The sequence below is a fragment of the Trichosurus vulpecula genome, chromosome 9 (assembly GCF_011100635.1).
Source record: "Trichosurus vulpecula isolate mTriVul1 chromosome 9, mTriVul1.pri, whole genome shotgun sequence".
In the NCBI taxonomy this organism is placed as follows: domain Eukaryota; kingdom Metazoa; phylum Chordata; class Mammalia; order Diprotodontia; family Phalangeridae; genus Trichosurus; species Trichosurus vulpecula.
The window spans coordinates 170265880-170292046 of NC_050581.1; the positions used below are offsets into that span (position 1 = coordinate 170265880).

Genomic DNA, 26167 nt, shown 5'->3' on the forward strand with positions numbered 1-26167 from the left:
TTCTCCCTTCCTAATCAACAGTGCTGTATAGAGTCACTATGAAGAGACAAATTAGAAAAAGAGCAAAAGATCTTTCAAAGAAAAAAATCCTGGTAGTAAGTAAAGGAAAAAGAGAGTGGGAGAGAGCAAGGTGAAAAAAGTACATAAGGTACAGTGAGAACCTGGGGGGAACTTGAGGAGTGACATCATTCAGCAGGGATTCAGATTTGTCTGCACTTACTAGACAGATGCCAAGGCCTCAGTCTCTTCTGCCACAAGGGGCTCAATTATGATGCTACAAACACCCACGTGTCAGGAAACATAGCGAAGGGGCCTTTCTGTCTGGTGATATTTTACAAAATGGATTCCAGTTTTAAATTTGAAAGGGTACTGCCTATCAGCTCCTCAAGTGGCATGAAATCCTCTGTTTGGCATTTAAAGCCCTTTACAACCTGGCCCAATTCCACCTTTCCAGTCTTCTTAAACCTCATTCTCCTCTATGTATTCTGATGCAGCTTTCCTTGGTCTTTTGGTATTCTCCATACAAGATACTCCATTTCCAGACTCCATGCATTTGCATTGGCTGTCTCCCACGCCTAGAATATTCTCCCTCTTCGCCTCCGGCTCTTAGTTTCCCTGTCTTTTTTAAAGCCTCTTACACCATCTTCTGTAGAAGGCCTTTCTTATTTTTTCTTTTCCCTCTCCCCTGGCCCTGAGCTGATACCTTTCCTTTGAAATTACTTTCCATTTACATTGTATACATCTTATAGTTATGGTTATTTGCATGTTGACACCACCACCACCACCACCACCACCATTAGAATGTGAGCTCGAAAATAGGGACCATGATTTTTTTTTTCCTTTCTTTGTATTCTCAGTATTTAGCACACTGCCTGGAACATAGTTAAGTACTTAGTAAATGCTTTATAACTGGCTGTCTGAATGACTGAGTCTTCATTACTAAGAATTAAGCCCAACAGATTAGCTTTTCAAATCAACACAAAAAGTTTACCAGCTCACAGAGAAATTTCAGCTTCCCCCCCAACAATAGCTTATTTACTTCTGTGACATTTCACGACTGTGACAGCCTTGACAGAGATAAATAATTAAATAAAATAATTCTCTCTGTTCTTTTGGGGTCTTTTGTGGAGTATAAATATATCTAACATTTTAAAAAAATTGTCAGTGCAAGAAAATCCTTGCAGTTTTACAGACCTAAAATGTGCAAGCTAATTTCTTTCACAGCCATGTTTTGATACTTTTGAAATTAACCCAGCACTGAAATTATTTACATACATGGAAGATGTATGTTTGGGGGTTCTTTTATTTAAGAAAGAGCAGAAAAACTTCTAACACATATACATATGAAGAGGTTATTGGTACAAATGATGATTGTAGGGAACTATAGGTTTCTAGGGGTGCTCGAGACCCCAAAATACCAACATGCCGGGTCCTGCCGAAAGATTTCGACTCAAGCCTTCTCAGCCAAGGGAAAAGACAAAGTTTATTAGGGATTCACCATAATGGGCTGTCTTAAGAAATCCCACCCTTTGTGACGCCTATTTCCACAAGCGGGCCAGATTCAACCTACTGAGCAAGATTGAACCTGAGCCCCTTCATGGAGGCAAGATGGAGATTATATACATAAAGATTGTAGGAGGGATTGAGGGGTGGTCTGGGGTGGCTAGAGGAGGGGTTCAGGGAGGGTCTTGAGAAGGAGTCTGAGGAGGACCAGGTGAGGTCAGAATCCAGGAACCAAGAGAATGGGATTAAGTGTTGGAAGTAGCTGAAAGCATGCATATGTGTAGTATCAAGGGTGGGAAGTAGCTGGACAATAAAGGGCAAGGCTAGGTAGAGATTTGGGCCTAATGATAATGTGAGGCTTGTGGCCTTAGGGGAAGGCCAGATCTAGTTGGAAGATTCAAGGACAGTTCAAGGGGGCTCCCAGAGTCTGTATTCCAGATTCAAGGGGGTTTCCCAGAGACTGTGCCCTCATCACATATATGTACATGTATGTGTGTGTGTATATATGTACACACACACACATATATATTTATAAATCTATACAATTCTGGCTAATGAAAAGGGAAATTTAATCTCTCCTCATATGAATATCACTGAATTTAAAAGTTTTTTTTTTTAGTTATTCTGAACATTACCAGTGCTTTTACTAGAAATGTGTTTTCTTTTGCCTTCAAATCTCCTTGCCTCAGTTTACCACAGCTCATTATTATTTTTCCTGCTATAAAATTGCCTGTGTTATATAATAACCTCCTCCAGGCAGCTCCATACAGCTGCCAAAGTAATCTCTCTAGTGCACAGATCTAATCACATGATTCCTCTGCTCAAAAACATTCAGTATTGTTTTTCCCATTGCCTACTGAACAAAATAAAAACTCTTTAGCTTGGCATTCAAAGCTTCCACAACCTTTGTCTCCCACTACTCCTTCTTGAACTTAAATCAAAATGTCAATCAAAAAACATATATAAAACACCTACTATGTACCAGGTACTGTGCTAGTCAATGGGTTTATAAAGTCAAAAATGAAATAGCCTCTGCTTCGGATAGCTTAACATACTCATTTTTATCAGATCTTTTCTTGCTCTCTCCCACCTTTATGTCTTTGCACATGTCGTCTATAATTTCTGGAATTAACCCTTCCCTACATCTCTGCCTGTTGAAATACTGCCCTTTTTTGAAGAGTCGGCTCAGATACCATCCTGTTCAACTCTTCCTGCACATTTAAACCCAAACTTACCTTGTAGTTGTGTCTCCCTCTTACTGTGTCATCCCAATTGTTGGCTCCCAAGGGTAGGAAGAGTATCTTACTTCATCTCTCTAACCCTAGTGCCCTTGCCCAGCATTGGAAGGGACTTACTACACATTTGTTGAGTTGTTAAATTATTAGAGGTTTTTGCCCATCTGATTTGGCGATGTCTGAATTTTCCAAGTGAGCTTGAAAAACTAATGTTTCCTTATAGAAGAGCAACTTGATTGGGATCCTGAAATTCACTCTCTGAAAATGTGTGTATGTATTTCTCTTTCATGTTAGCCCACAGTTTGGAAAGAGTTGTTGTTAGCAACTATCGGGGAACAGTTTACAGATTGTTCTACAGCAGGTAAAAACAAAAAATCATGGCTCAAACTGCATGTGTATGTACCTAGTGCTTGGCTTTTGTGTTTGTTCCTTGGCAGAAGTTATATTTTTTTGTGGTTTTTTAATATGATATTGTTTAGAAGCTGTTTATTTTGTTACTATATAGTTGGCTTAGATTTTTTTTTGCATGTAACCAGCGGTTTTATTGTACTATATTTTTTTTTTTTTTAGTCTTCTGAAAGGTCAGAAGTACGAGAGAATTTTTTTTTAGTCTTTTAACTCTTATGCGTCCAAATTCTAGAGCTCCCCATAGAAATTCTATTGCTTTCCATGGGCTGTCTGCCTGCCTCAGCAGTTGAACAGATAAGTAAGATTTTAATCAAATTAGTGGTTAGCTATCCAAGTTTTCCATAAAATGTAATGAATATCTTTCATACTGCCTAATTAGGAAATAACAAGAAACTTAAGCAATAAACATATATGAAAAAATTGTCAAATTTCAAACTATAAAAAACCTGATAGGTAAAACATATATATACATATATATGTGTGTTTGTGTGTGTATGCCTGTATATATGTATATGTGTGTGTGTGTATATAATCAGTGTCTGTCATAGAATATAAAACATAGCACTTGATGATTTACTTCATTTTATTTATTTCCTTTGGTTTTTTTTTTAATTAGCCATGGTGATTTGTCTACAATCAATAGGAAACAGAAAGAAAAGTTAAAATCCACTGAGCTATTAACCTGAACAAAATTGTTTTCATTTTCCTTGTCTCAATTTTTTTTCAACAGGAAAGTGAAAAATAAGAGCCAGTGGTATCTCCTAAAGTGTTTGGGAAGGTGGGCCCATTCTGTTAGGTCTCTCACATTCTTTGCCTTCTTGTATTATCCTGGAGAAGCAGTACAAAGCTCTCATTTCCAAGACCCAACTGAGGCTTCAGAGTGAGCAGGGGTTACCCTCAACTTCTTTCTCTGTGCTGCTCTGCACATATTCCCTCTGGCCCAACCTTTATTTTTCCATAGGTGATGATAAGCTCAGGGATTTCTGAACCTTGCTAGCCCATTTTTTAATGTTAAATGGATTTCCCAAAGTCCTGGAGAATGACTGATCATTATTCAATTAAACACACAAAAAAGGAGAGCATTTAAGTTCATTTTGGTTAATCCTTGGGTGTCTCATTCAGACAGATTTTGGGTAAGTGTAAATCAACAACTGTTTTCCCCTATTTGACCTTTAAATAAAGCACAATTCTCTTGAAAATTTATTTTAAAAGAGCTTGTGGGTTTTACAGAGCATTACCTCAATAAGGGGGTTAGAAACCACCCATGTTCAAGCTGTTTGTAGCTACAACCAAATAAATGATTAAGGTCTTTTAATTTTATTGGTACTCTTACCACTTACACTTCTACTTAGCTACTTTAGAGATGAGTTGGTTAAAATGAAATGGCTTAACACTAAAGAGTCTTTCTACATTAGCAGGAAATAGTAACTTGGCTAAATGTTGCTAAAAATATGACTCATGCGTAATTACAATCATGAATCCCTTTGAGAGGCAGTTTTCTGTATGAATTATTTCTGTTCCAGGTACTAGGAAAGATGAACTAAGTAAAAATAGCTGACCAGCTTGAGTAAATAATATCTATGGTTACATAACTGTCTCTGGAAATAACACTCGTTTTATTAGGGTCATGTTCATGCTGGCTAATTTCATGTATGAATATAATGTAGGTTTGCTGGATAGCCAGAAGTGCCCTTCCATATAATTTGCTTTCTACTTAATGTATAATTTTTGGTGCCAACATCTTAAATTCATGAAAGTGATGTGCTGGGCAAGTAACACACACACACACACACACACACTCACTCTCTTTCTCTCTCTCCCTCTCTCCTTCTCTCCTTCTCCCTCCCTTCCTCCCCTTACACACACACACACACACACACACACACATATATGTGTGTGTATTCTCCAGACAATTAAATTTAACTGCAAAGTGAAAAGCTCTTTGTTTCTGTTTTTAGTAAAATCAGTACAGTTTACATAAACAATTTCATCTATTGTGAAGAAATGTATTATAAAATTACCCAAAAAGAGCATTGTTCTCCTCCTAAGGTGATAGTTGATTTATAATTACTACAAGATTAAAAAAAAAATCCTTCTCTAAATAAAAGTTGTTCGAATAGCAGAATCTCAGAGTTGGAAGTACCTTAGAATCTATTTAATTGAGGCTAAGGGTTCTTCACCTTTTTTGTATCACCTTTGACATTCTTGTGAAGGGTATGGACCCCTTCATTGTTTTGGCATAAAATAAGATATGTAGGATTACAGAGTATGCCAATTATATATATAGGGTGTGTGTATGTGCATGTGTGTGTGTGTGTGTGTGTGTAATCCAGTACCCTGAAATCTATTCATGGATTCCACATTAAGAACCCCTGATCTAATCCAACCTGTATTCTACAAAATTCTCAACACATATCATAAAATAGTAAATCTGGAAGGGACCTTAGAGATAGAGTCCAGCCGCCTCATTTTCATTTCCACCTGGGGAAATGAAGTGCTTTTGCCACTTGATACATTTCCTGGAATATTAGTAAATACTTTTTCCTCCATCCTTCCCAAGGTCATATAGCTAGTAGCCTGGGGTAAAACTAGAAGCTAGGTTTTCTAGCCATAAGTTCAGCTTTCTTCCTGCTATACCAATTCTGCTTGCATCCACAAATGAAGCACGTTTTGTTAGGCTCAAAATATTTTTAAAGTAAAGCAACATAGTGAATTTTTAAAAGAAAATTTAAGAACAAGACTCATCATGATTTAAATTGTGTCTGATTATACAAATGAATTTAACTTCCAAAAGAAAGTAGGATAAACTTACTAAAATTTGACATTTGCAAAACAAATCAGACAAGATAATGTATGACTTCATTTTCTAAATTTGTTGATGCTTGTGTATTTCACTTTACTAACTGGAATGTCAAGTTTTGTGATGCTGTTTATAGCATACCCTATTTGTCTTACTGGAATGAAAGTATGAAACCAGAAATATTATTTGAGACCACCACCATTGCATGGGAATAGATACCCTCAAACATTCATTTGAGCTCTAATATTTTTTGTTTGAATCTACAAAAATGGAACAAGTGAATATTATAATAATTACAATAACACCTTATCCAGTGGTTATTGAATTAGCCCCTTCAACTATCAATAACACTGTCAAGGACTGAAAAGCAAGCAAAAAATGTCCCAACAGGTCATGGGATCATAAATCTAGATCAGGAAGGAACCTGAAATGTCATCTAGTCAATTCCTGAACCCTCATTTTTCCAGGAGATTAAGTGACTGCTGAGGTCACCCAGTAAGCATAAGGAATTTGGATTTGAACCCAAATCCCCTTGTGTTAACACTAACAATGTATTTACCCTTCTTATAGACACTATTCTAACAAGTTTGATTATCTGTTTTCCCAACCCACAACAGAAAAGAAATCCCAAGTTCAACATGGCTATGTAGATAGAAGCTGTGACAAACAAGCACAATGACATCATCAAGCAGGGACAGTTGATAGCCTGACAGTAAAGAAGCTGACAGGAAAAATTTAAAAGTTTGCACCCGGACTCAGAACTTGAGGAGAAATAACATATAGTGAAACAGATGTATACACATCTCTGTAGTTCATGAGAGTTTCATTATAGCAACTGCTGTGCATAAGGATGATCTGTAGTCATGAAGAAGTGATTAATTTCATTATATTCTGTTTACAGTGTCAGAGGAGTGTGTGATAAATATGAGAAATATTTCCAGCAAAAACGAATTTAATAATATTTTTAAAGCTTTGATGCTTAAAACAATACATTTCAGTTATTTACTTAAAACAATATGTTTCAGTTATTTGGAGCCCCAGAGTCCGTCACAGTGCTGCTGCTATAAAATCACTTGTTTGCTAGCTTTTTACTGATTGCAAACTTAAAATATAATTAATCCTTAGAGCATATTCCTTTTTAGTTCCATCCATAATTTATAGGCAGAATGTTATATTCTGAAGCTCATTGTAGATTGACTCAAAAGATTAACTCATTTCCCCCTTGATCCTATCTATCCTCCATGCAGATGATGATGTAATAGGGGTTAGTGTGAGTGTCCGTGATCGGGAAGATGTTGTTCAAGTCTGGAACGTGAATGCCTCTTTAGCAAGTGAAGCAACAGTCTTAGAAAAGATCTACGAACTCTTGCCACACATATCTTTCAAAGCAGTATTTTATAAACGTAAGTACTTTGGTTCCAATTATCCCCTTCTAGGTCAATCTATAGTTTACTTTTAAAAATAGAAAATATACTGTTAAGTGGGAAAAATAGAATCACTTGAAATTCCTATGTGTTTAAAAAAGCCTGCATAATTCAGACCAGATTTTATTCCCTCCTAAATGTGTGGGTCAGAAACAAAGGTACATAAAATATTTGTTATCTTAAAAAATTAAGCCTAATCTTATATATGTCATACTCAGGAACGATTGCATTATATGTAAGACAGAAATTTTAAAGTCTATTATAGGAGCAGATGAGGGTAGAGCTTTAGTCATCTTCCCATAAACAAGAATTTATAATATGTAACATCTGTATTATAAGGTGAGGCTAGTTCTAGATTTAAAGATGGTTGTATATTATACTGAAATGCTAATCATTCCTCATTATCCATGATTATAAGTATACAAACTGAAAATATAGTTAGTCACTTGCAGTGGTAAAATGTTAGCAACTAAAGTATAACACATGCATTGATTGACCCAGAATTTCCATTTTAATTTGTATCCATTGCTTATGTGTAGTTTTAAAGTTATCTCTCTTATGAAGGAAACAGCTTTGTACATCCTGTTAAACAAGTGTCTACAAATGCTGGGTTATGGTTTTAATGATAAACTGCAGACTAGAACTGCCCCTTATTTATCCAATGAGCATTCCATAAGTGCCTAGTATGTATAAGGCACAAACCATTTTAAGTTTTTTGAAATATTTCAAATGTTTCAAACACACAAACTTTCATAACAAATATGTCCTTTCTCTTACTCTTCTCCCAGTTCCATTGCCAAAAGGTGGGAGGGGCTTAAAGATGGGAAGGGATCATTTATTGTTTCAAGAGTGTCCGACTGTGATTGAAAATATCGAATAGAGCCTTCTGTGCAAATAAGAAGCATGGCAGTCAAACTATTCAGGTTCTAAAGAGTAATATTACCTCATAGCTACAGTTAAATACAATGTGCTGAATTTCTTCATTTTAAATGAAGATGAGAAACAAAAAGGAGGGGGAGAAATAGCCATACAAATAGTATTCCATAGACTTGGGGTGCAGGAATGGTAACTGTGTACATGCCCATTTTGTACTTTGGATGCTATAAAACTACATTCTCAAAAAAGGAGAAATAATTGAAAGATTACTTTTTTAAATGTTATTGCCAATATGGATTTTTTTTAAATCATGACAAACTACTATAACAACACTCTTGAGATCAGAGTTGTTTTGTTTTTCTTGATAGAATGGGATAGACTGTTCCTTACCATCCATTTAGATATTGTTACCTTGATTGAACCTTACGATATGAAGAGACTGGTAGTGTGGTACAGAGAGGTAAAGAGAGTTAAAGTGGTAAAGAGTCCTGGCCTGGGAGTCAGGAAACTTCAGTATTAGTCCAGGCTCTGCTGTGTACTGTGGACAAGTCATTTAACTTCCTTGGAATTTAGTTTCCTATAGAAAGAAAATGTTGCATTAAATGACCCCTAAGGTTCTTTTCAATATTAAAATTCTATGATTCTGTGATTTGGAGTATTCTTGTCAATCTGAGTTGATCTAGAATAAAAGAAATTTAATTTGTTCATATTCATTAAATAATTGGATCACAAACTGGTCAGACTGGTTTTGGGTCCACATTAGTGATCTAATAAGACTGACCATGTGGCGGTGTGATTTGCTGCTTAGCAACTAATTGTTGTGCTTGCTGAAGAAAAAACAGAACTGAGTTTATTTTTAGTTAATTTAGTCAAGCTGAATAGCCAAACTGAGTGCAGATGCCACTAGAAATCATGACTAATGACAGGTGTCATTCCTGAGTGGGAAAAATCATATTTTAATGGCATATATTAAAATTAAAATATTTCAAATTATCCAGATTTTAATTTAGATAAAATTATTATTGTCCTAATGCTGATTAAAACTTCATCAATCCTTCTAACTCTCTCCAAAACAGTCAGTCTTTGCTCAACGGGATTATATTCTGAGTACTGTATAATTATTTTGGAAACCTAAGAAGTTGCCAGAAATTTTGTTCACTGAGTGATTTGACATTGACAAATACCTTCAGGGTGAACTGAGTAGAGGTGACTGACTTCAAGAATGTAGTTTGTGATGATAATACCTTTTCTTCTTGGTTCAAGAATTCAAGAACTGACAAATTCTGGGTGGCATTTTAAAAATCGCACACACAGAAGTGATCTAAATAATCAAGTCAGCCAGTCAGTCAGAATGGATTATATGTATGTGTGTGTATGTATGTATGTATGTATGTATATGGCAAGATTTCACTGTTAACTTGGGCAATATGCTACTTTTGTTTCCAGGTCTAAATCTGTATTTAAACCATGGAATTCATGTTAGGCAGAAATGATAGATTGTACTGAACTCTTTTGTAGAGTGGAATGAGAAATCTCTTTATGAAAAGTAGGAGGAACATTTTTATGCCACCTTCCCATGCAATTTTAAATGTCAATCAACAAGCATTTATTAGGCACCTATTACATGACAGATTCTATACTAGGCATACTATCTGTATTGTCCGTGTATAATTTTCACTTAGAATATTTTTTATCACAGTACAGATCTCAACTTTAAATTATTTCATTAGAAGCCCTGACAAGTCTAAAGAAAAGCAGAAGGAAGGAAGGAAGGAAAAAAGATAATGAAGGAAGGGAAGGAAAGAAGGAGGGAGGGAGGGAAAAAAAGAGGAAGGAAGAAAAATGGTTAAAGAAAAATGGACAAAGCTGTGAGAACTGCTCAGTTTTTAAGTACCATATTCACAAAGAATGATAAGTATGAATAGTTAAGAGAAACCTGGAAATATTTGCAGGAAATGATACAGAACGAAAGGAACAATACCAACAATGAAGACAACACTAAAATCTATGTGGAGAAGCAACAAAACTTTAGTCAATTACAGATGTCACTATTTGTGCCATATAATCAAAGTTAAAGAGCATATCCCTCTTTGTAGTTAATTGAAAAAAATGATTTAGGGGAGTGTACTTTACAAAGTAGAATATTTTTTGTTGCAGTGTAATTGCTGGGTCAAAACAAAATGTTTCGGTAAAATGACCAAAAAAAAAAAAGTAGGGAATTTAAAAGGTACATAGACATGACAATTGAAATATTCAAAGTTGGAGTTCTATTTTTGGAGTTTGTGAGGCTTAAAGCCACCCATAGGAGGATACAGATCTTCGAACAATTCACCCTTTTCCACATTAGGTTTTTTATAATGGTTGAACTGTGGTTAAGATTAAAATAAATTTCCAGGGAAAAAGAAGTCAAAATAGTAAAGAGACATGAGAAGATGTAATGTATATCATATGTAATTTGGGAAGGGAAGGGTCAGACTCACCATTTTGCCATTTTGCCTTGGCTGTAGTGTAAAGGGTATGGGCTGATTAGATGTGGTAGTTTTACTTTTAAATGGCCAGTTGGCTGCTCACCAGTCCTAGCTTCATTCAGTTCTCATCTCAAAGCCAACCTTTCTTTAGGAGGTTTTTGCCTATCTCTATCTCTGCTAGTGCTTTCCCTCTGAGATTACCTCCAGTTTCCGCATCCTTATGTTCATTGTTATTTGTTTGTGTTCTTTCTCTTTAGATTGTAAACTCCTTGAGGGCAAGGACTGTTTCTGCATTTCTTTGTATTCCCAGTGTTTTGCACAGGGCCTGGAACATTGCAAGCACTTAATAGAGTTCATTCAAAACTCTAGTCACCAGGGGCCCCAAAGTGTGAGAACCAAAGTGGTTATGAAATGTCATTACCCTACTTGAGTAAAAGATAACAAAAAATCTAGTTGTCTGATGTTGCCATTTGACTTTGGGTTTAGAAGCTGCCCTCTAGGACATACATTTTCTAACCAGGAATTCAGCCCAGGAGGAAATGTTGTAAACCCTACTTCTATGTTTTTTCACTTAAAAATGTGAATTTTCACATTATAGGACACAATTGTAGTCGTCCCCATATCCAACACTGGGACTAATAAGTAGAAGGAAGTCTAAAGATTATCAGTATCAATAGATGTTTTTTGTCTCTATAGAGAATGAAGTAGAAGAAAACTTCAATGAGAAAATGTGTTAACATGGCCATTGTCACTATCTCATGTTGCTTTTTAGGGTTTTTTTGTTTTTGTTTTAAAACAGAGATGTCCAAAATGCGGGGCCCACAGTGTGATTTATGCGGCCTACCTACAACCATAGAAATTTACACAAATGTTTTAGTAAACGAAGCTGAGCTACCACAGAACTCTCACTAAAATGGCAAATCAAAATATATTGTCTGTTGTTTCAATAAAAACTTGAGGTTGGACAGCCCTGTTTTAAAACAAGACTGTAGGGTACATTGTCTTAGCTGGGTAATTTTTCTGATATCTTCCATGTGACACATTTTAATTTGTCAGTCTCACTTGGAGCAACATATTTTCTTCATAATTCTGTCCAGTCTTAGTTTCTTGGACACAGCAAAAAGGATCAGACAGCATCACTAGTGTTTCCTTATGCTTTGTTTTTTTTTTATTTTAATTACATATCCCAGGAAACAAGTACGTTAGTGAACAGTTACTGGGGAAATGGTATTTGAATTTTCACTGACATTTAGAAAATAAAATAAGATGCTTAGAAGAGAGTTGCCCCATTCTTTGTTTAAAATTTTCTTTTCCTTTCTTCTTCTTTGTTCCTGCCCTTTTAGCCCATGAAGAGCATCATGCTTTTGAAGGTGGACGTGGAAAACATTAATTGCACTCTGTACAGAATTCTTTGTCCTTTGCTGATTGGTTTTGGACATGAGCTAACCAGGAGGGAAAGTGGAGAGAAGACTTGCTGAAGCAAGATGTTGGCCATTTTAGATGTGGTTTTCATCCTCTCCGATTGGGCAATTAGTACTCCAAGTTGCAGGTGGCAGAGGACTTGTGTTGACTTCTAACATGATATTACTTGCTTTGGGCCTTTTAGATTCTTTCTCTGTTCTTTTCATTCTGGTTGGTTTTTCCTCCATCCTCTTATTTTCTCTTCAGTCTAATTATTGTTTTACATAGACCTGTCTCCTTGAGGTACAAGGTTCTGGTTTCTCTTGAAAGGGCAAATAGGTACAGCCCTGAGAATGCTGCTCTTGCCGATCATGTTGTCCATAGAGGAGACTGGCTTGGGGAACCAAGCATTTTAATTATTTGTTGTGAAACATTCCTATTAATAAAGCTTTTGCTCATTGTCTTTGTTTCAGGAGAAAGGGAAGCTGTACTACACCTTCTAACATACAAAGTGGTCTGATTTTGCACTGATGAATACATACATAGGTTGGGTTGAGGGTTTGGGGTTGGGGTTTTTTTTTGTTTGTTTTTACACAAAAGGTAGGATCAAGAATTGATTTTTGACAAATACCATGAGCACATTTTCATATTGATCCATTCTGGAAATATCTTTAACCAGGACTTTACTTTGTTTTTTTGAAAGCATTACTTAAGAGTGGAAGAGAAAGCTTCCACTTCGTAGGAAACCTGATGCTTCTTATTTAAAAGGGAGGTGATAACATAATTGCTTAGAATTAAGTTTGCTGCCTTCTGATTTTGGGGTGTATGTACCTACTTAAGGTTTTTCAAATCAATCCTAACGCATTTTGCTAAATGGATTCTCATTTCTAGCTTGTGTTCTGTGTATTTTCACATTATTGACAGTACTCTAAGGGAGGTAATTTTTTTCCTCCCTTTTTCATTTAGGAGCAGGAAGTTAATTCTCATTTGCAGTGTGAATGTGAATATTTGCGAAGTTGAACTCAGAGTGCATTTTGTCCATATTAATTATTGGAATTGTTGATATATTTTATTATACTACCAAAGAACTATTGATTTTAGTTGTTTTTTTAAATTTTTTAAATAAGAAACTGCAGAGTGAAGCAAATGTACATCCCCTCTCCCCCACTGAATGAGATTAGGGTTTTCACTTGGGAGTTGTTCATATTGCACTGATATCCATATCTTTATTGTAGGAAGTCTCTGCCTACACCTACCTGGAAAAAGCACAAGACTTTTTGGTGTGCTTTTTTTTAAAGTTGTTTCTTTTTGTTGCTTTATTTCAGGACTGTTAGCAAGTAACATAAGGTTATAAATCTTGTGATAGGGCAATGCGTTCAGTTTAGTTTTGCCCAATATTTCTAACTCCTCTTTGCAAAGTTGAATAGCAAAGATATGACTTAAGATAGTCATCAGAAATATATGTTTATAAATAAATGAAATTTCCATTTAACATTTTTAGAATTCCTGCTGTATTTATAAATAATAAATTGTGCAGTTCATTTACATTATCAATAAAAAACTTTCTAAAATTGAGTTGCTTCATTGATTTCAATTTGAAATAAAGTGTTACTAGATCCATTTTTCTGAAGACAAAGATAACAAATTCACTAACATTCAACTTGTTTCTTAATTTTTCATCAAGCAATTATAAGTGATTCTTTTTTCCAAAAGAGCAAGAAATTTATCTTTAGCATAATTTCTTCAGTAATAAACTGAATCTGAAGTATTTTTATTTTTAAAAATATGTATCTGTATTAAATGTTACATGTAGGTTTTCTAAGTAAAAATAATAATATTAGACTTAGTTTAATTTTTGCTAATTTCTATCATTTAAGTTAAAAAACATGACTTTGGCAAATTGAATGGCTTTTTGGCCAAATGAACTTTAGCAATTGTTTTAGCACCTTTCAAAATTACTGGCTGTTGAAAAGACTTTAATTTACATAATGTTAAGAACCTATCATCTTAATTACCTTAGAAGAGGATTTTGTTAAATCTTACTTTGGAAATTGTTTTAATTGAATATTTAGTTCATAATATCCTTTGAATGAACTAAGCTGATTTAATCAGTTTTAAAACCTCTTATTAACTTCCTAAATTAAAGGAGGGAATGATATGTAGAGATGCAAGGAAGCATTTTGTGTGGTTTGTGCCTTTCTTTTCAGCCTATTTTACTAATCTTCCCCCAAGTTGAAGTGGTGACTTTCATTAGAATTCTGATATTTGTAGCCAAGTCATTGAAGGTGCCAAATCCATAACCCCTCAGGCACTAAAATTCACTTCCTCTGAATGGCTTTGCAAGTGAGCATAAGCTGTCTTGGACTTTCTGTGTGCTCAAGAGTTGCATTTCTTTTCAGAGAACAAGGCTGTATGACTGAAACCACGATTTGTTTACTGCTCACAATTTTCCCTAGGTACTCTTGCACCAGTAATCTTTTATTGAACTAAAGAAGCACAATATATAGTTGAACTGTTAGACATTGGCAGAACACCAAAATAATGTCATAGAAATAGACATGACATTGGAGTTGGCAGACATTGGTTTGGATCCCACTTCACTTATTAGCTATATAACTATGGGTGGGTCACTTGGGTTTGTTGTTGTTCTGTCACGTCCAACTCTTTGTGACCCCATTTGGGGTTTTCTTGGCAAAGATACTGGAGTGGTTTGCCATTTCTTTCTCCAGCTCATTTTACAGATGAGGAAACTGAGGCAAATAAGGTTAAATGACTTGCCCAGGGCCACACAACTAATAAGTGTCAGTGATGGGATTTGAATTCAGGTCTTCCTGACTCCAAGCCCAATACTCTATCCATTGTGCCACCTTGCTGCCCCACTTGGGTCACTCACCTGTAAAACGTAAGCAATGTTTGTGCTATACACCTCACAAAATTATTGTGAGAAAAATGTTTTTTTAAACCTTAAAATGCAATATATATGTCACTTACTGTTGCTATTTTGAGATGTTTCTCCTACAAGTAGGATTGGGACAGCTTTTAAAGTTAGACGGTAAATTGGATTAATCAAACTTTTCCCTTCAGTTTTGCTTCTTGTCAATATAGTACATTGACTGAATAAACCTAGAATGTGTTGGGAGCCTGATTGGTAGACCAGTGGTGTCTAACTCAAATATAAATGGATCCTTGAAGGCCAATATTGACTTAGAAAGCCACAAGTTAACATTATGTTGTATTTTTATTTGTTTTGTCATACATTTCCCAATTACATTTTAATCTTATTCTGGTAGCTCTAGGGAGTTTTGCAAGTTTGATGCTCCTACTGTAGGCTGTTAGAATCAGAGGACCTGGATTCAAATCCTGACTCTGTTATTTTATTCTTGTCAACTGAACAAGCATTTATCAAGGGCCTATCCAGTGCCTGGCTCTGTGCTTAGAGCAGGAGGTACAAAGACAAATATCCAAAATCGCTACCCTCAGGGAGCTCACTCAGGACTGATATTAACCTTTCTGACTCTGTTTCCTTATTTGTAAAATTAAGTAGTTGAACTAGGTGAACCAGGTGCCTTCTGGAGAGTAGGGCAGCAGGGGGAATTAGTCCATCAGTTGGTGGTAAGGGGCAAAGAGCTACTCCAAGCAGTCAATCTCTGGCTCATGAAGTGGAATGAAATGATTCATTCAATTTTAGGTATGATTTGACCAAAATAATCAGACATTCTGTTTTTATTCTAATTATTCCAGATGCCTTGGTGACAGCCAAATTATTTGGTCATTGGACATACTGTTTTCTGTGATTTTTTAATGGAATATTATATTCAATTGCAAATCTGTTAAGCAGTTGAATATTACAAAGTAGCAAAAATTGGGATTCCCCTTAGGGGAATTTTGTAAACTGGAATTGGGATGAGGCTAAACATGGAAAGAAACAGTGAAAACTGATCCTGGAATTAACTGGGTATGTGAAAAACTACACAGAATTGTTAGGGAAAAAAAGTTCTTTGCATATATTAACAGGCTATTTTAAGATGAGCCTGGCAATTCAAGTATTCTCAGCCCTATTTTACAGATGGAGACACTGAGGTTCTGAAAGGTTTTTACTTGACTTTGAATGCAAAGCCAGTAAATGTCTGAGGCTAGATTTGAACCTGTCTCATGACTTCCAAACACAGTGACTAGTTTACATCTCTAGTCACTAGCTATATCTCAATAATCAACAAGAATTATTCCTGCAGTCACACCATCCTGTGCCTCTCTCATAATTAATCATAGGATCATTGCTGTAGAGCTAGAAAGGACCTCTATGCCCAACTAGTTCAATGTATTCATTTTACAGATAAGGAAACTAAGACTCAGAGAAAGAATTTACCAAGAATCATATAAGTGATAAGTGTCAGAGGTGAGACTTGAAACTTCAAATCTTCCTTATTCTAAGTCCATCATTCTTGGCATTTCACTGATAGAGGGAATTCCTAGGAATGCAGTGTCCCCTTTAAAAAATGCAGATAAGCAACTTCCCTGTAACACATGTACCTAAAAAATGGTCTGGAGCAATGAGAGGGAGACTTAGTCAGTGTCTCACAGCCAGGAGAGAAATTGGACCCAAGTCCTTGTGATTAAGATCAAACCTCTACTCACTATGCCATAGTATCTCCCTCCTCTTTGGTTTTATAGGAATCTAGTCTCTGGCCTGATATGGAAGATTTTTAGTTAATTATTGAAATCTTCCTAGAAAAAAAGATATTTTCATGTATAACAAACCTAAAGGTTCATTGTGAAAAAAAAAACATTTAATTATCGACATTGTTTCCTAAGGAATATTCTGAAAGGAACTTGGATGGAGACGTAATTTTACCAACATTTTAGAGGATATGAGGCCAATCAAAAGCTGTTCTGACATTTGCAGCTTTTAGAAGTGCAATTTAATCTCCCTGGGGTTCAGTTTCTTTTTTTCTGTAAAATGAGAGGGTTAGACTGGTTGTCCTCCCTTGTTTTCCATGGTCAGGTCAACCTAATGGAATTGGGACAAAAAATTCCTTGGAGACACATCCAAAATTAAAGTGTTTATTCACCTAAAGTCTAAACTAAGTTACTTTGTACATTAAGGTATATTTTGTTATTTTTACACTTTTCCGTAAGTTTGAAATGACCTCCTTTGCCTTCTTAGCCTTTTGAATTCTTAATCATCCTTTAAAACCTAACCCAAAAGACAAGTTTTTCCATAAAGCTTTTTTAATTTCCTTGCAACTCCATCATGCACTTACGTTGCATTGTTGTGTCTTAAAGTTCTCTATTTTGTCTAGCAGACCTTAAGTTCCATGTGGGTACAGACTATGTAACTATATATACTATACATATGTAGTATGTGTATGTATGTATACACACATATATGTTATGTGTGTGCATTTATTGCTTTGGGGGTCCTAAAGCAATTAGGATATCTAAACACTATGTCAATGCTCTGCACAGAGTAAACACAATAAAGTGTTTGTTGAATGAGTGAATGGGAAGAATATTCGGATGTTAGAAGAACAAAGAGAAATAAAACTACAATCTTTTATCTTACAACTATTTCTAGTATTTCCATTTTGCCTATAGTTGTGAGTTGTTTCAGAGAAACTCCTCAATCCACATCAGATTACTTAGTTCAAATATATATAGCCAATGATGTGAGTATTGAGGAAACCTGCCATTACTTAGATGTGCACAGATAATACTCTTTAATAATAACTTTATATCTGGGGTCACAATAAAATAATGTAAGAAATTTCTGCAGCTCCACAATGTAAAGTCATTTATATCTTTACCACGGAGTAGTAGCTCCTATTTTCTATATATTAGTATTTTTAGAGGAGAAAATTAACGTTCAGAAAAAGTTACTCCATATGTGCAGTAACTACTTTTCTATAATGTCTTATGGCATCTGGGGTTCAGCATCATTGAACAAGATTAAATGAATGTCATGGAGCTATAAAAGTGCATGTAAAATAATGCAGAACTGTTGAAATGACTATCAAAGTTGCCTATGGATGAATTTTTACTAAAATTAATTGTCACTTTTAATAATAGTACAGTAAAGTCATTACTAAATCAAAAGGATTATTAATAGAGAAACTTATCATCTAAGAATGAGCAAGACTGTGTGAATGATCAGCAAATGTCAGAAAGTCAATTTTTAATAAGATTTTTATTCATTATTGGCATAGAAATTTATAGCTATATTTCATATATTTCTTAAATTTGCCATTAGGTTACTCTATGAAACCCAACTGTCAAACTCTTAACAATTAAACTTGATGATTTTTCTTGTAATTTTGGTTTGCATACATGCATATTTTGGATTCTACAGTTAGGAAATGTATGTAGATATATGGATGAAGCCAAATATGAGCTTGGGGAAGAATTTTCTATATTAAATGATCAATATGCAGATATAAGTTTCATTATCATTTTATTTGATTTCTATATTGGAAAGTAATTTAGAAGGAATGAACATGAACCAACTTTAATTTTAGCTATTCAAAACCTTTAAACACATAAATTTTTTTTTTAACATTCATAATCAATTTAATGGACCTTGGATAGCTTAATAACTATGTCATAGAATTCCTGTTCCAGAAACAATAATGCATCCTTTCTTTTTTTAAAAAAACTAAGCAAGCAGAAATTGCCTGTCCCCTGATATTTTGGCAACACTAAGAAATGACTTCAAGGTTAACTAAGAAAAATATTGTTTTCCCTCTTTTATCAACATCATTTCAAACTTTCCTATATTGATTATTTTGCATTTCATTGTAATAATTAAAATATTATTGAAAGGAATTTCAGGACTTAAATTGGCATGCTGACTTTTGATGGGAACATCTTGGACCATTTGTCCCAAATTTAAAATCTTATCAGTTGTATTCAAAATTATTCATTCTTTAGAACTGTCTGTCTTACTTGTGTAAGTTGAACCAGGTTTATTTGCCTTATGTTTTGGATCTGCTTTCCCCTACCCCCCTTTTATACCATCTGTGCCCCATGCAGTTGGGGTTCTTTCACATCTGGCTACAAGCTGGGGTAATGCCCTTCCTTTTGATCTTGCTTCAACTAGTGATTTGCTCAATATTTTTAAGGTCAGACTTAAAACTTTTCTGTTCCAGTTATTTTTGATTTTATATTGTGTGTTTTGTTTGATGTTCAGATACATGTGAAAAGCGGGGGGTTTGATGTTTGCAATTTTTTGCTCCAGCATTTTTACAGCAATAAGGTAAGACTAGACTTTGTTTTTCTAATATAAACAATCTAATGTCAGTGTATGTGCTTGCTACAGACTTGAGTTCTTACTGCAAAAGTGATGGAGATTTTGTTCCATCCTTGGGCACAACACTCCAATGAGCTAACTCTTCTGAAGTCAACCCATTAAATAGTTCATGACTATATACACGGTACTGAACTTGTTCTGCCTCATTCTACAACTTTTCCATTTGAATGCGTATATTTTTTTTGTTTTTGGCAAGGCAATTGGGGTTAAGTGACTTGCCCAAGATCACACAGTTAGTATATGTGTCAAGTGTCTGAGGCCAGCTTTGAACTCAGGTCCTCTTGACTCCAGGGCCGGTGCTGTACTCACTGCACCACCTAGCTGCCCCTTGAATGCATATTTAATGGCCTTTGTTATTCAATAAAGAAAAATAACCCAAAGTGACATTTATGTAGTGCCTTAAAGTTTACAAAGTGCTTTACATCCATTAGCTCATTTGAGCCTCCCAACAGTCCTGGGAAGTAGGCATGAGTGAACCTAGAAAATGGAAGTTCTTGACCCTTGCCAGGTCTTCCATCCCCTCCCACCCTTAGACAGTACATGTTCATCTCTTGACCCAACAATACTCTTCTCTTCCCTGGCATTTAAACATAAATAGTTTTATTATATTGTTTGTTCCTCATTTGGTACCAGTGCGGGTATTTGGGCATTCATCCTCGGAGTAACCAACTCGCTTTTTGAATGTCATCACCCTCTACTTGTCTGTATTGTTTGCTGTTGATTTTAGTTTTCTTCTTTTCACCTGGCAGTCAAGTCGTTTCAGTTTAGACTGCCGTCTTCTCTCACCTCTGAAACAATCTCCCATTTTCTTTGGCTTTGTAGATGAAATAAGTGCTTTGGGGCTGTTTCTGTCATATTTATTCTTGTTTGGGTTTTTTTCTTTATACAGCCACATTTCATTTTGATCCTCCATTGGTTGCTCATCAATGCCTTTTGTTAGAAATGAGATATTATTTATATGAGAGGGCTAATCAATGTATTCAATTTGTTAAAAATTTTCAAAATGTAGAGTAAAATATAAAAAACACAAGAAGTCATTAAAATGCTAGCATCATTTCTTAGTTTTATAGTTTTTATTTCTGTGCTCAAATGATATTGTACTCCTGGCCATTAGGTACTCTATTTTACTCTTTTAGCACATGCCTTTGAAAGTGGTCCAATATTTGTCTCTCCGACAAGGTTGCAAGTTCTTTGCAGGCTGGAACTTTGCCTCTTTTTCCGTATCACTAACATTTAGCACTTTAAGTTCATAGGAGTGCGATAGGAGGCTAGCACATGTACAGACCCATCAATTTGCTAAGATTGCATTCTTTCTGTGGATGGTGCCATCTTAGTAAACTGGAGCCTGAACATGCACCAGAGTCCCTGTATGACTTCACAGAGCTAGTGACAGAAGGGACTCCAGAAGTCAGCTAACTTAACTTCTGAACATAACAGATGAAGAAACTGAGGCCTGGTGAGGTTAAGTGACTTGCCAAAAGTCACACAGGTAGTATCCTAGGTAAGATCTGAATACAGGCGAGTCAGTGCTCTGACCCTTGTACCACACTGCTGGTCAAAGCTTTTTACACATATCCTCTCATCCGAGCCTCCCAACAAAACTGTAAGGCTGGTCTGAGTATTGTAATCCCCATCTTACAGATGAACAGAAAAAGATATGCTCGTGGTCCAAGAGCTAGTTAAATGTTAGGATCAAGATTCAAACCTGGGACTTCCAGACTCCAATTGTTCTGTTCCCTTCACCAGCACACCATTCCTCATGTAATTCCCTGCTTAATAAGTGCTAGTTAATAACCTTTAAAACTGCTTTCAAGTTTTGGACGTAGTGGCTGTTAAATCATTCAGGCCCTCATCCCTTACCAAGTAGATTATTGCAACAGTACCTAAATTCTTCTCCCTGCCTCAATTCTCTCCCCACTCCAGTCCATCCTACACACTGCTGTCAAAGTGATTTTCCTTAAGTTCCAAATTGGCCATGTTTTCCCCCTGCTCAATCAACTCTAGGATGAACTAAAACTCCCCTATTTCGCTTTTAAAGCCCTTCCAAGCCTGGCCCTCAATCTATCTTTCTATCTTCATTGAATATTATTCCTCTTCCCATTCTGCAATTCAGCCAAACTGGCCTCTCCATTTCTCACAAATGACCCTCCATCTCTCACCTCTTTGCACCAGCCATACCCCGTTGTCTGCAGTGCATTCCAGGTCGTCTTCAACTTCTAGAATCCCTCTCTTCCTTCCAGACACAGCTCAAACAATATCTTCTACACGAAGCTTTTCCTGGTCCCCACACCTGCCAGTGCCCTCTTCTCCTATGCCATCTTCTACTTAACTATCTTGTATTTATTTGTATTTATACTTCTTTATGGTTATCCTCTATATACTTGCGTCCCTCATTCAAATTTTTGTTTCTGTAGGGATTGTTTCATTTGTAGTATTTTTATCCCTAGTGACTAGTATAGTGTCTGGCACATAGTAGATGTTTAATAAATTGTTGATTGATTTTTGAGTATTTTAGAAAGATGAGTATTTTTAAGGGGGAAAAAGCATTTACAATACAGCAAGTTAATTACATATACATTGAAGTGTGCATACACACATACACATACATATATGTGTGTATGGATTTTCTATAGCTGTCCAGATTTAGATTTGTGCTGACTAGCTGATTTTATGCCAGTAAAAATAAGTTTAAATCACAAGCATGTTAAAATAGTAATCATAAATCATAAGCCTTTAGAATAATAAGTATATTGGAATCTGGCAACATTTATACAGATGGTTTGGCCAAATGCATGTTGCTCCCACCCATAAAGTTGTGGACAATTCTTCACATGTTTCATTTGCATCTCAAAAGCTGATCATTTCCCCCTTCTCTCTCCCCCCACATAAATAGACTGTTGAGAAAATAAGACACTAGAGAAAAGTTTCATTCTTTGGGCAGTAAAACATGAAAATGGCATGCTTCACTTTTGCCAACAAGGTTTGTGTCATGGAAAGGATGATAGATTTACAGTTGGAGTTCTTGGTTTTGAGTCCATCCCCTCCCTGTATGAGCCTGGGCAAATCACTGCTTACCTCTGCCCTCTATTTCCTCATCTGTAAAACCAAGGATGACCTATGAGGTCCTTTCCACCTCCATATCTAAGATCTAAGGATTTTGAACAATGGAAAAGTTCAAATGGCTTATTGGTTTAAAACTTTATAAAAAACACAATGATATTTCTATTCCCTGAAAACTTAAAATCTTGAGAAGTTTTAAGGCTGTGGAGGATGAGTTTATAGTATTTTCAACATAATTTGATAAAGAATTTTGGAGTTGGAACATTAGAGATCATCTAGTCAAACCCCATTATTATATTCAAGAAGACACCTAGAAACACGTGAAGTCAAATGATTTGTCCAAAGTCATATAACTCGTTATTGGCAGAAATCAGATCTACAACTATGGCCTGCAACGTTCTTTCCAGCATGTTACAATGTGTTTGAGGTGAGATACTTGTTCCAGGGGCAGTCCATCAATGCCAGAATTACCAAGAGTTAGTCACAAATGATGAGGACAAGAATCACCGAGGGCAGGCTGGCACGGATGGGATGTATTTTGCATTATTAAAAAGAATATCACAATAATGAGATTGCAAATTTTTGAGTATCTTTCATGCACACACTTAGATGTTTGGTAAAGTCTATACCATATCAAAAGCCACTTTTACCTGCCATCCACCCTATGAAAATGTTTATTTTCTTTGTAACTCTTCCAGCACCCAGAATTGTGATAGGCACACCATTCATTCATTCATCTGTTCATTTGCTCAAAAAAATATTCAAGTGCTTTCTAAGAGGAAGGCACTATGCTTACATGCAGTAGGGGCTTCAAAGATGAATGAAGCCTAATTGCTGCTGCTTTTCAAGATGCTTACATTCTGATAGAAGAGGTGAGAGAAATACATTAAGGACTATGATACAAAGCAATAGGATAAATGCAATAGGATATCTTCTATAAGTGTTCAGAAGAGGGAGAAATTGCTTCTAGCAAGGAGTGAGATTAGGAAATCAACATTGTCAATGCTATATAGATGTTAAGTGTCTACAGTGTGCCAGGTTCTGTTCTAGGTGCTGAGAATACAGAGAATGAAACAAGGCTTGCCCTCAAGGAGCTTGCATACTATAAGTGGAGATAATATGTACATATACAAGAATGTAAAGAATATGCACAAAACAATTACAAAGTAATTTTAAGCAGAATGACATTATTAGTTAGATGGGGGTAGGAGTAGGAATCAGGAAGGTCTTTATGTAGAAGGTGATGCATAATCTGAAGCCTTCATGGGGGAAATGACAAAATCTGGACCTTGAAGGATAGAGTTGGACATTGCCAGGTAGAAGAAATGGGTAGGAAGGGTATTCCTGGTAGAAACAACAGCACAAGCAAAAGCCTGGTTAGGGACAGGTAATGAGGATAAATTTGGTTTGGCTGAAGCACAGTTTGAGATAATATTGGAAGTGGAGGTTGGAGCCACGTTGTAGAAGTCATTGAATACCATCCTGAGGAATTTGGACCTCACTGCCTAAGCAATGAGTAGTAACCGAAGGACCACAAGCAAGCATTTTGAGAGTCATGCTTCTTTCCCATTACTGTGTATAGATCAATACTGCCAATTTTATGAAGTTCATGAATTTTTCAAATATATATGTGTGTATACATACATACATACACACCTTTACATACATACATTTTTGAAATGGCTATTATCATTCTGAATCTTTATCTATAAAAACTCCACGTGAATCTACATCATGAAAACTCTTAAATCAGACTCAACAAATATTAAGTAGCACTGGGAATACAAAAAAAAAAAATGAAACAGCCCCATACCCATGCATAAGCAAAAAGAAAAATATCTATGGAATACTATGTACACATCTTTCTTTCCTTCTCAAGATAGATATGATTATTGAACAAACATATTTGTTAATTTGATATAGATTTTCAAACATCTCCATAAACCAAACCTTCCTATATTGCCTGGGAGTTCATTGTATTTTTATGTTTACACGAGGATAAGGGGATAGCTTCCATACTTCAAGATCATTAATTTCATTGGTTAGGGTCCACCGTCCTCCTGATTCAGATCATGATCTCTATGCTTTACTGAATTATATATGTGACTTGCTCGGGCTGAAAAGAGACATCAATCGGTGAGAATTTATTAAATGCCTACTATGTGCCAGGCACTGTTCTAGGTAGGCACTGCATTTATGAAAACAAAAAAGAGAGAAAGAAACAGTCCCTGCATTTTAGGACTTAATATTCTTTCAGAGGAAACATTTTATGCATCACATGGTGGTCCATATTTTCTCATGTTGAAACTCTCTGCTCAACTAAGACATATAGTCTATCACTAGTCCATACTGAAAAGCCATCTTGGTTAGACCTGCTAGTGCTGGTGTTCTTTGGCTTAACAGGGTTATCTCTACACTGATATGAGGCATTGGAGAAGGGACTTTAATATAGATACTCTTCATTCAGCCAGCCAGCCATCTATCCATCCATCCATCCATCCATTCATTCATTCATTCATTCATTAAATGAGGTAATATTTGGAAGGCACCCAGCACAGTACCTAGCACTTAGTAGGTGTCCTTCCCCTACCCCCTTTATTCAGCAAACATTTATTAACTACCTCCTACAAACAAGGGATACCACTGGACTAGGCGGTTCAGATATACAGAAAAGCAAAACAGACCTTGCCCTCAAAGAATTTCCATTCTCTCAGAGCAAACAACAATGCACGAGTAAATAGAATACATACACAGATATATGTGTGTGTGTGTGTGTATCTGTATATAAAGCTTTAGGGAAATATCCCAAGGAATAACTGTCATAAAAGCTCTCTGTACCAACACATTAGATGCATGGATAGTTTAATTCTTACACTGTCAAATTTGTAAAAGTTGTTTATATATATATATTAAGTTCTTTATAAAAATTGTATAACAGAGGAAAATATGACACTAAGTATAGGATGTATAGTATGGGGGGGCAATACTATCCATTTTAAGCAATTTAATAAGCAAACTAAGGGTGTGTTTTCATGTCCAATGCACCACAAATGTGCATCTGTGATGTGACCCATCTGGAGACCCTTTCCAGATTATTCATTCCAGAAACACATGATGACATTAAGTTCAGTCCTCTCTGCTCTTCCACTCACTTCGTGGTCTTTTAAGACCTGAATAAGGTCAAATAATTCTGCCCCCATACTTCTTTTAGTGACTATTTTCTGAGTCTTACCTAATGCCTCAGACTTCTGATAACTTTGTAAAAAATCATTGGGCAGAAAAAAATCCAGCCCTAGATCACTGGGCTGAAAAGGGCAAAATTGTTTTAAATGAAAGGAGGCAGCTTTTTAAGGAGAGAGTTTGTTAAATTGCCAGCCCCTCCTGTTTCACCTGTTGACCCTGACCTCTTCTTTCAGTTCAAGTTCATACAGATTCTTCAAAGAGTGGCACAGAGGAGATCACACATTTTCCTCGATGACAAATTAATCAAACTTGATTTCTTAGTCTAGATAGATACAAAAGAACTACAACTCCCCGAGGGCTAAAAGTCAATACTGCTCTTCTGGCTCTGATTAGTGTAACAAAGGAATATCTGAGAGCCATCTTCCTCCTCTTTCTGCTGGGGGATCAAGCAGAAAGAGGGCTGGGGTTAGAAAGGAGAAAGGGCTTATTAAAACACATTTCAGCTG

The 26167-nt window shown here is 35.9% G+C and overlaps 1 protein-coding gene across 2 annotated transcripts in view; it reads left to right on the forward strand.

Moving 5' to 3' along the window:
- EIF4E3 (eukaryotic translation initiation factor 4E family member 3) overlaps window positions 1-26167 on the forward strand; it is a 78847-nt gene that overhangs the window by 39589 nt on the left and 13091 nt on the right. The window contains exons 5-7 of one of the 2 annotated variants that reach the window (XM_036737428.1): window positions 3033-3099; window positions 7194-7349; window positions 12058-13690. In XM_036737428.1, coding sequence (XP_036593323.1) covers window positions 3033-3099; window positions 7194-7349; window positions 12058-12104 — 270 coding nt within the window. In that variant the 3' untranslated portion in view covers window positions 12105-13690. Of the gene's footprint in view, window positions 1-3032; window positions 3100-7193; window positions 7350-12057; window positions 13691-26167 lie in introns of those variants that run through there. The other variant, XM_036737429.1, reaches the window with a different exon arrangement.